The 11,843-nt window shown below is 38.1% G+C and overlaps 1 protein-coding gene across 1 annotated transcript; it reads left to right on the top strand.

Annotated features, from left to right (window-relative positions):
• The first annotated feature begins 3,595 nt into the window (after positions 1 to 3,595).
• On the top strand, positions 3,596 to 9,847 carry LOC146450850 (uncharacterized). The gene is made up of 5 exons (XM_085099896.1): positions 3,596 to 3,794; positions 4,390 to 4,463; positions 7,468 to 7,565; positions 8,510 to 8,619; positions 9,071 to 9,847. Exons 1-5 carry the CDS (start codon positions 3,624 to 3,626, stop codon positions 9,425 to 9,427), a joined length of 810 nt encoding a protein of 269 aa, XP_084956022.1. The 5' UTR covers positions 3,596 to 3,623; the 3' UTR covers positions 9,428 to 9,847.
• Positions 9,848 to 11,843: the final 1,996 nt, after the last annotated feature.

Genomic DNA, 11,843 nt, shown 5'->3' with positions numbered 1-11,843 from the left:
GCTCGGGCCGGATTCAACAGCGGCAATGTTTTGGCGGGCGTTTTCCCGCGTCAGTTTCACAGGTAAGCCTAACTTTGCCGTCGATTGAGACAACACGGGTTCATAATCATCCGAGCTGACTGAGTCTGTGTCGCCTGAAATTTCCTCAGTTACATCCATAGGACTTTCAGAGACAGTTTCTGGTGAACAAGTTACTGGTGGCAGATTCTTCCGAGACGTAGCTCCCCTGCAACTCGCCATCTTGAAAAAGACTTCGACAATGCTGCAGCAGTGGATTACATTGAAGTGAACACACTTCTCATTGGGTGTTATTTCGCGCCATAGGCGCGTCATAAAAATATCGGCTTTTCATTGGCTAATCGATGTTCGGGCCCAGTGACAAACGCCAAGTAATGAATTGACTGGAAATGAGTTACCAAAACATGGCGGCCCGAGGCATGAAAGTTCCATCGTCCACTTGCTATTGTTCGGCTCGTCAAGCGGCCCACGTTCATTGCTTCTGTTTGATTTGCAATGGCAAAGCAGTAAATTATCGTACGCAAATATCTCATCTCAACTCGAGTGCATTCTGTGATGAAGTTACACCACCAAGATCCGAAGAGGAAACATTGGTACCGGTGGACAGCGAAATTGAAGAAAGGCTCGATCACGAAGAAACTGTAGGAGACGGTCATGATCGCATTGATGGTATACTCTTTTTCTTTTCTTTAATATAAGAACTTTTTGTAAGTAAGTCGGGAGGTTCGGTGAGCCTGAGAAAAGACATAAACCCGTCGCTAAACCGTAATTACTTCAAAATTTAAGATTTAAGATTTTTTAGATTTTAAGATGACATGATACATAAATTCCAGCGTCTCTCATGGAGATATTGTATTCTTATGGAAGAGCATTTTGGTACCCAAGCCTGTGTGATAAATTTGCACAATCTTATTCACTTTCACGAGGACATCTCAAGGTTCTCTGCCCCTGACAACTACTGGTGCACACAGTTTGAGAGAGCTGTTTCACGTTACGTTCGACAATCTAGTAACAGAAAGCATTTGGAGAAAACATTTGCAAGAAAAGAGTCTCAAAGAGAATTCCTTAAGTTTTGCCCATTTAGAGATCTAAGTATGGAGAGGCAATCAAGGTCACATAAAGTTAACAGGGAAAAAGTAAGGGTATTGTTTCAAGCTCATAAGCAATAGTATTCACGTATTTACTTATTAAAAGTGGTTGATTTTGTAAATGTTATGTATTTACGTTTGTATATGTTATTTATTTCGGTAACTGACTGCTGTCCTCCTTTTCTCTGCCCGCCTCGACTAGCACCTGCTATTTGCGGGCGGAAATGTTTTGCCATGTTAAAATAACTGTTGTTAGAAATGTTTTGCGATGTAATATCGAATAATTAAATTAATAGTATGTTATGAAGAGGAAATTCACTGAAGAAGTAAAAGTGAATAGTGGTAGATATAATTTACTGTCATGCAAAGTGACAAGGTAAACATCCACCACCATTAATAATAGTAGAATTCTAGTAGTGTACAAATCTAATAGGCTTAGCTACTCATACTGTCAGCCATTACATGCGAGCTCGTAATGTGGGAAGATTATTGCTATACAAGTACTATTCTCCAGACTATCACATGATCTGAAACAAGACTACATAAAGAAACTGATTTGGTCTAATTTTATTTGTTTATCAGGTCGTAGCAACTTCCCTCGAAGGAGCAAAATACTTGGTTCAATTATGCCAGAACAGCCCTGATGCCACAAGAATCAATCAAGGTGTTCTTACTGGATCTGGGCAATCACATTTCCTTCTTAGGGACGAAAGTGCTTCCATTATGGGTTACTTCTCAGATTTGGAATCCTGTGTCATTGCTGACACAGCTGAGTGTTATCGCAGTGCATATCTGCCTATGCATAGAATTGCTGTGGGTGGGAAACTGTATAGAAATGGTGATGTTGTGCTTGCTAAACAACAAAACACTGAGATTTTTTTACGCATTAACAGTTTTTTTCTTGTGGATGTGAATGAAACTACTCAGCCAGTTGTTCTTGGAGACACTTATCAGCTTGTGTGGAATCCGGCAGGTGGTGTTCTGCATCATCCATTAAGTGACACAGTTTATGTAAAACCCTTTGAGAGTGGCACCATTCTTGGGCTTAAAGATTTACAAAGAGAAATCATGCTTTTTCCAGATGCAAACGGAAATTTTGCAGTTGTTGATCCATTCAGGGAAACTATTCCTTTACCACCTGTCGTTGTTCCTGTTTATCCGGAGGAAAATGACATGATCTTGGTTAAAGGAGATGATGATGAAATTTGGCAAGCCCAAGTAAAGCGTGTGTTATTTGCTGAAAAGTTAGTGAAAGGATATTTCTTTGTGAAACATCGCAACTGGGATGAAAACAAGTTGTGGGTTAGAGAAAGCCGCTCAAGTCAAATGGATAGCATCAACTTTGGAAGCATACTTGATATTGCTACTGGAGAATGGCAACATGGTGTCTGGAAAGAAAGCTGACTTATAACTTCAACCTTTTTGGTTGTTTACTGTTAGTACCAAGCTTGAATTAAGGGAAACAGTTTCCTCCTATGATAATGCCAACGTTGCAATCAACATTTAAGTGACAATCATGAGACAAATGGTGAACAAAACTCTTTATATGCATTATCCACCATCAACAATTTCTTTCACGACAAGCTTGAATTGGTTATGGAGTTTAGAAGAGTTGAATTGCATAGAATTAATTTTGATTACTATAGTTCATTTTTGACAATTCCCAAGCCATCTATTTCAGTCAGTAATCTTTTATTGTCAAGTCGGCTTTTAAGACAAACAAGCTGAAGGTATTTTAAGAATGGCAAATAGCAGATTACAATGCCGAGATATCTAAATAACAAATAAAGCACACCATATTGTAAAAACAAGTTTACATAACTATTGCAATTGGCTACCAACCTCAGTGACCCCACTTGATCAAAGGGAGTATGATGTTATCCACTGGATGAATCACTATCTAGTGGATGGTGTACTTGGTTTTTGTTTACACAAAACACTCAATACTCTGTTGGATGGCATTATTCATCGCTTGTAACAACCAGTGATGGCTGTTACAAGCGAGCAATGTTTGCCTGAAAAAAATTCCAAATTTGGGTGAAAAGTAACCCAAGTTCACATTACAAGCTAACCTGGATGTTCAGAACACAGGTTTGGTTAAGAAAATTACTTCTCTGAATTCCAAACTTGTTTTAGTTAAAAAAAAAAAGCTGACAAAATTATCGTGAAGAAAATCCAAATTTGGGTGGAAAGTAATCCAAGTTCACATTGCAAGCTAATCTGAAAGTTCAGAACACAGGTTTGGTTAACAAAATTACTTCTGTGAATTCCAAACTTGTTTTACTTTGTGTTTTATGATAAACAAATTTAATTAGGATTTTGTTAAATACTAATTTGGGATTTACTTGTTTATTTATTCTTCCTTGAAAAATCCATGATTTATCCAACTTTAAACCAAACTTGGGTATTTAGTTAACTTGGATATTGTGAAATCCAATCGATATCCAGGTTTGATCAAACTTGGAAATTTGGGAATTTTTCCAGTGCTTAGTCGTGGAGGGCTCGAACAACGTTCAAATGCCGCAAGATGCGACCCCAGATCCGATGCATACAGTCATTAAAGAGCTGGCCGACCTCAGGAGAGTCAACCAAAAGCTAAACGAGCGTTTGGACTCCATGCTCCATCCCAAAGCAAAGAAAAGCTTATTCAACAAAAGAAAGCGATCATCTGTCGATCCTAGTTGTTCCGTAAGTATAATCTTTCCCCATCTTATCGCTTTATGAATTGTTCGAACATTTTATGGTCAATTAAATTAAGCTTAAAGTTTATCGCGCGCGAATATAGCTTGTCGTCCTCTCAAACATGTGCTTCGGGCGATGCGATCAGTCGGTTTATACACCATTCAACAATTTCTCTCGTTCCTGGCTGGGTTTTTTGCGTTCAAATTTTGCATTACAAAGTGTAAACTATAATTGTAGATCAATAGGCATTATTATCCGCCTCAGTCGCGGGTATAAAGATAGACTTCTTGGACGTTTGGTAGCTGGAACCCAACGAATTTGTGTTAATAGAAAGGGGGTTCGTTTTTAGTTGGAACCTAAGCCACCTAAATTGTCACTTTTAACGACAAATACAGTGTAGTACCAGTTTGGGAAGAAAGTCCAAAATGATAATCACTACTGATTTTACAAATGGCGCGCTTTTGAAGCGAGCGAATTTTCATGCATCTTACATGTAGATGGATCCTGTGATAAGTATCACGTTCATGTATCGCCAAAAATCATTAACTTGCAGAAACACTTTCGGTTAACACCCAACACTTTTATGTTTACTTTGATTAAGGATGCAGTGAGAAAGACCTACAAGGAGTTACAAAAGGGACAGGAGGATTTTACAGGCTTTCTGACGGATGCCAGGTTGGTAGCATTATCTTTCTAGGTTCTTGTTTTTGCCGCCTAAACAAGGATGGCCGCCCATCTTTAGTGGCCCATGCCCAAACTTTGCTAATAATTAGCTTTGAGAAGAAAAACTGGAGTTGGTTTTGATGATCTCTGAATGTTACAACAACTGCCATAAAAGAAAACATAGGTACAGTGTAGTAAAGCAAAGCTTTGTTTCATTACTGCCTTGTGGAACAAATTGTTACTAAGAAACAAACTACCTGCATAACATTTTTGGTGATCAAAATATTGTTTATTGACAAAAGTGGGACTGCTATTTTTTATCCATCTGTGAGTGGATCAATAGTGCAACAGTATACATTTAAACAAACAAATTTAAGTAACAAAGGCCATATTTGCTATTAAGTTTCAATGAAATTTACCTCTCGATATACTTTTTTGACCATACGAATAACTTGCTATTGTTTAAGATGCCTACTAGTTGTACATTCACTTCCGAAACAAAGTTTTTCCAGCTAATGTTTTCTATTGTTTTGTAAAAAGCCACTGTCCATGAGCGGATGCAGATGAAGCCTTGAGGCGTCAGTGATCTCATTCAATATGTCATAGAATGAACGGCTCATGTTATTCTCACTTCTTTCTTTGCAATGTGGACACTGTTTTTGAATATCGTATCATCATCCGGGTTATTGTTCTGGGGGTAGGCATCATAACAGTTATAGTAGGAGAGCGGCCCTCAAAATTTCACTCCTGAACTTACGATAAAATGGAACAATCCATACTCACTTTCAGAACAGGGGGCACGACAAATTCACTTTTTGCTCAAAATGTCCAAATTGTAAATCTATTTTTACACCAGACAAAAAACTGTTATGAGGGGACTATATAGAACACTTCTATCAGTAAGGTCAGTATTTTACAAACAAGCATTAAAAAACTCGAAACTATACAGCTGGTGAAGTAATGAAGGAAGTGACTATGAAGCAAACTCGTAAAATTAATTAAATGAAAAAAAAATGCACAGCCAGTGTCATGGTTGATGTCGGTGTCGTGGACTCGTGTAACGTAAAATAAACAAGATGCCCCTCTAATGGCATTACACGGAATGCTTAATGTAGCCCCAATTATTCCCCATTGTATGTTTCGCAGATATTTAAAAAATATCCTCCCTTGGCCATTGAAATAATTGTCTGAATGGTTTTATTCAGATATATTGCGTGATACTTATCGTTGTGTTACTAGGAATCATACCAGAAATAACTATGCAATAACGTCATGACCCCGCTGAACTGGTCTGGCCTCCTCTAGCTCTAATCCTTCGCGTTGATCATTCGATCTGTTTTTTAAAGCGGATTTTCTTTGCTGTGAACTCTCCCAATTTCCGCCGTTTCAACTGTCGAGTACTACCTAGAAGTTATTATTTCGATTTACTGCTTGAAAAAGGTTGGTTTTCTCTCTGAAAACGGCAGATCGGGAGTCTTAAATTCAGACATGTGGCCACCATTGAACGAAAACAACTTTTCCAAATGATGATTTGCTTTGACGTCACACAAGTAGAGATGAGTGGGTCCCCTCCCTCGTGATATACGCGCAGATAATGGAGTTTGATTGGGCCGCTTTTATTCAAGACAATCAAAACAATAGATCCCTTCTGGGAGAGGGAAGAATTTAATCTAGTTTTAATGAATAAATCAAATGATGATTCGACGTCACACAGAAGTGATGAGTGGGTCCCCTCTCTCGTGATATGTGCCTGAAAAAAAGATTTTGATTGGGCCGCTTCTGTTGAAGACAATCAGAACAATATATCCTTACTAGGGGAGGACAGAGTTTAATGCATAAATTAATGTGCACATTTGCGACACCGATGAAAAAAAAGATACCCGACCGAAACCTAGACACGTCATGCCCTGCGGGCATTCCGTGTAATAAGGCTAATACAGCAACTCAGCGCTTTATAATTTCTATCTATCAGAACGGCGGGTGACCCACCTGATACGGTCTGATGCTAACACAGCAACTCAGCCTTTAATTTTCTATCTGTCAGAACGGCGGGTGACCCACCTGATACGGTCTGATGTAATATAAAAAATGCTAACACAGCAACTCAGCCTTTAATTTTCTATCTGTCAGAACGGCGGGTGACCCACCTGATACGGTCTGATGTAATATAAAAAATGCTAACACAGCAACTCAGCCTTTAATTTTCTATCTGTCAGAACGGCGGGTGACCCACCTGATACGGTCTGATGTAATATAAAAAATGCTAACACAGCAACTCAGCCTTTAATTTTCTATCTATCAGAACGGCGGGTGTCACGCCTTATACGGTCTGGTGTAACATAAAAATGCTAACACGGCAACGCAGTGTTTATTTTTTTTTATCCATCGGAGCAGTGTGTGGGACGCTTTATACGGTCTGGTGTAACATAAGAAACGCTAATGCAGCAACTCGTCCCTTAGTTTTGCCGTCACCAGTGCTACCAGCCATCTGTCAATTTGTATGGATCAGAATGGTGAATACCCCCCCCCCTCCCCCCTTACATACAATCATGCTCTCAAATAACACGAAATAAATTTTTCCACAAGATTGAAGGTTGTCCCCTCCTTGTACAGGTTGCTATAGAGAGGTATGCATATACATGTATATTCTATTCTTGTCACCACTCCTGTCGCGTGTGACTCGTAGTGCTCGTTCACCTCATGAGTAGGGCCACAATTTTAATTTATGAAAGGCTTAGCCAAATTTACATGTTATTGAGTGGACAAATAAGTCGCTTTTGTTGATGACATGAATTGATTTGGGGAAAAAAGTCATTCCAAATAGACCATATTCGTATTCTCGGTATTGAACTGGATCCAGCTTGCAATGGAGGCCCTTGTGGGGGAATATATTACAAAGTATTTGCATGTGAAAAGATTTCCCTGCATAAGCGTCGTGTGCAAGCTAGTTCCAGTTCAATACTGAGAATACGAATAGGGTCTATTGGACCCATGCTTTGCATTGTACTCTTTATAGGTATGACGAGGAAGGAAACCAGCAGGTGGAAAGAGTTTTAGTAAAGGAAATTCGGGGAAATTTTGGCAAAGGGAAATGGGCCAAGGCAGAAATAAAAGGTATGTATACACTCTACCTGTAAATTCACTTGTTGATCAGGTCCCGGTTGTTCAATTAGTGGATAACTTTATCCAGTGGATAAATCACTATCCAGAGGATAAAATGTATTAGTTGGAGTACATTTTATCCACTGGATAGCGATTTATCTACTGGATAGCGATTTATGGAATGGATAACGTTATCCAGTGCACTGAAATCGCTATCCAGTGGATGAAATGTACTCCAACTAATACATTTTATCAGCTAGATAGTGAGTTATCCACTGGATAAAGTTATCCACTCTTTGAACAACTGGGGCCAGGTTTAAGAAAGTTCAGGGCTGGGTTGTTCAAAGGCCGGATAACTTTATCCGCTGGATAAGGCACTACTCGGGGTCTAAAATATACTTCACGTTAAATGTGGTCCAAGGTTTTCGTACACTCCCCAACTAAGCAGTGGTTAGAGTGTGCATATTCGGTGGTGCATGAGGAAATATTGAAATCTTTGCACAGATTGAAGCTGTTGAATAGTGACTTATCCACTGGATAAAGTTATCCGGCCTTTGAACAACTGGGGCCAGGAGGATCTCAGTTACACCTTGAAAGACATTGTAAATCCTGTATTTGCACCACAGTGATATCATTTGCATACAAGTGCATCAGAAAAAGAGTATGTTCCATCCACCTGTGTCTTCTTTCTTTAATCCAAAACTACAGAACTAAAGAGTAGATCATAATCTTACTATTTTGTAAAAAATATGAGACTACCGCTGTAGTCTTCAAACACTATGGTGAAGTACATGTAATCTGTGAAAATTTGTGCTGCAGCCAATGGTAATGATCATGCGTATTATTTTTTCTCCAATGCTTTCAAATGTGTCTTACACTGTATGCTTTATTACAGCATAACTAATAGTTTAGGACCATGATAAAGTGCCGTCTGTCTCTTTTCCTCAATTTACAAGGGGCAGTTCATCAGTATTGGAGAAGCATCCGAGATGATGCAGTCAGGAAGAAAAAAGGGAAGCTTGATGAACACCGCATTGCAACAAGGCGTCGCCTACGCGTTCAAAGGGTAGGCCATCTACATACATGACACGAGCAATAGTAGTACAGTGGAACCTCTTTAATACAGTCACCTCTCTATTACAGACAGTTAGCTTGGTCCCTAAGAGACCGAAAATATGAAGTCTACTTCTCTAAAACAGACACCTCTACATATTATTGTATAATTTGTACATGTACACTTATTCCTGTTCCCTTGGTGTCCATAATAAAGAGTTTTGACTGTAGTAGTAGTGGTGGTGGTAGTACATTATAACATAAACATCACTTGTCATTGACTTTTACCAGCATTGTGCCTTGGAATATTTCTCAAAAACCTCATTTACAGAATTCCTATTTTATTTAATTTGCTACAAACAAAATCCCTCATTCAAATTATGAAAGTAACTTATAAATGATAATTATGCCCTATTAAAAAAAAATGCAGTCAGCTCTTAATCCATCTTTGGCTTGGTTTTCAGAAACTAACCCATCGCCAGGAGATGATTGAGAAGGCAAACCTCTCTGCACAGGATAAAGAGAGGGTGGTGGCACTAATGAATTTGGAAAATGCAGCAGAGTTCATGTCATCGGAGGAAAGTGATGAAGATGGAGGACAAACAACCGGTCCCCCTCCAAGACACGTGAAGCCCCTTCAATGGGAAAGAACAAAGCTAAGAACAATTAAAGCAGTCCTGGATGCCACTTACCAGGCAAGGATGAGTAAGAGGCAAAAAAGGACTGCTGCGAAAGTCTCCCGAATGGCTGGGGAGAATTTGTCTGACAGACCTCTACCACAAAACTGTCCCTCTTGGGCAGGAAGAATGTCCAAAAATTAATGTTCAGGGCCCAGTTGTTCTAAAGCTGATTAGGCTTATCTTTGGTTATCAAGATCTTTGATTTAAGTTACTTTGGAAATTATAATAACAAATTAATGAATAATTTTCAGACATATTTTTGCTACCAGTTTTGGCTTCAAAAAATATTTTTAAGAGTGAGATGAAAACTCCGGTAATTTTAATTGGGGATAACTATTCATCAGCTTTTGAACAACCAGTCCTTTAAATGATAGTGCTTCTATGTTACACTGTATTTGTGTATCTTCACTAACCCACTGATACTACAGATCACCAAATCATAGCATAAGAGTTTGTATGGTGTTCCGATTCAATAGAAAATTAAACAACAATATTCACTCGAAACCCTTCAAAAATTACAATTAAGTCACAGTGTGTGTGAAGAAGGTTTTAAACGAGTGATAAAATTTGTTCTAAAACACTGATTAGATTGTATTTGCTTTCAATTTCTATCGATATTGTTTAATATTTCTATCTATATGGTACATTATTTGTATATTGTTTTGAAGTCTAGAGGAGGTTGAAGCTTGAATCAGCCATCATATGATAGAGATTTCGATATCAAATTATGTCAACTCATATTTTAAGAAATTTGTATTTAAAAAGTTACATTTATTCACTTTTGATTTCTATCAGGTGATAGTTGATTCGGGCTTCACCCTTGTCAACTATCACGCGATAGAAATTTTGAGGTCAAATTATTTCAATTCATATTTTAAGAAAAATTGTTTCTATTTTTTGTCATATTTATTTTTTCCAAAAGAATAGAAATTATATTTCAAATTAAAATAATTCGTATGTTGAGAAAGATAAATGTAAAAAAGAATTATGCTTCGAAATGTGATAGTTTAAATAAATCATAGGTGGTAGTCTAGTTTTATTAAGAAATTCAAAATTTGCAAAAATTATATTTCGATCGTATTTATTTATTCATTCACAGAATAATATAATATCGTAATTTTCGTAGTATATAATTAGAAAGAATATTATTTAGATTTTTTTAATACGGAAAATATTAAAATTGGGAAGTAAAGGAAACGAGAATATCATTACATTGTATATTTAAAATAGCATAGTTTATGACATTGTATTTTTAAGACCACAACAGGACTCGCTCTTCAACAGCGAAAATAAAACGCAATCTCGTCAAATGATAGTGTTGTACATGTAGGTCTAAAGACGTTAGCCAAGTTGTCTCCTTTTAAAAGATCGTTTTTCTCTGAAACTTAAAGGGTTAAGTAATAATTGTTTCAAAAAATGAGGGCTAGTATTTCAGTGGGGTTGCTCCTTGTAAGGTTGTCCATTTGTTGGCGTTAGTACAGCTATCTGAGACTCACTTGTTTGGTTTTTTTTCGCAACTTTCTAACTCGTGTTTTATTGGGCTTCTGAATTTCATCCACCTGAGCAGAACAGGGTGATCTGGTTGGTAAATTAACGTCATGAATAATTAATGAGTTTGAGACTGATAATGCGAACACAAGAACCAACCACTTTAGCAGGAAATCGTTGACTGCATATACGCTTGATTGGATGGGTTCACGATTTATAAGGGAAAATTTAACCCTTTCCAATCCCCTCGTTCTCCTTGAATAATGTGCCCGCACGTCAAACCCTAATCGATCCAATCACGCGTCATCGTTAAGTTTACTCGCTGCGGAAACCCAGCGGATAATTGTGTTTCCTTTGAATTTACGAGTCGTGGAAACATGACGGATTTAAGAGATTCCGCAACCGCGGAAGCGTTGCGGATACACGAGTTTAAGTAATGCGTTTCCGCGAAGCCGCAGTTGCGGAAACGTAACGTACACGCATTTTTCCCGCAACGGATACCTAAATTTCCGTTTGCGGAAATTCAAGTTTCCGTTATGAATCCGTCAAAAAAACGGAAACGGAAACGCTCTATTTCACCCTGTGACACACACTAATATATATCTTTAAGTTCTGCAACCACAATTATGTAAATATTCGATTAAGTCATAATCAATTAATCAAGTTTCCTGAAAAGCAACCAAAATTATATCACCTGAAGGCACGTGAATTCCATTGGCCGATAATTACGGGAAAACAATATACAAGAGAAAGTTTTTATACGAATCACTTGTTTGGCATAGATACAGCAATTTAAATCATATTTACCACCAGAAAAGGTTATATAAACTTGCGTTTGCATTCAGCTCCCTTGCATTCTAGAGCATTATGTGCACATCAACTAGCCTGTTTACAAAGTTGGGGGAGACACCTATGACGTACTGGCGGTACTCGGATGAGCGGCAATTCACGGTTCCTTGGCAATATACAAAACCACAGACATCCCGGCCTGTTTGTGTCAACGAACGAGAGATCGAGAGGGCATATTGATCACAGCAAATGATACTTGTGGAATTTAAAAAGAAAATTG

The sequence above is a fragment of the Pavona decussata genome, unplaced genomic scaffold, assembly GCF_977016875.1.
Source record: "Pavona decussata unplaced genomic scaffold, jaPavDecu1.1 SCAFFOLD_417, whole genome shotgun sequence".
In the NCBI taxonomy this organism is placed as follows: domain Eukaryota; kingdom Metazoa; phylum Cnidaria; class Anthozoa; order Scleractinia; family Agariciidae; genus Pavona; species Pavona decussata.
This window is presented reverse-complemented; position numbering and strand designations above follow the sequence as displayed.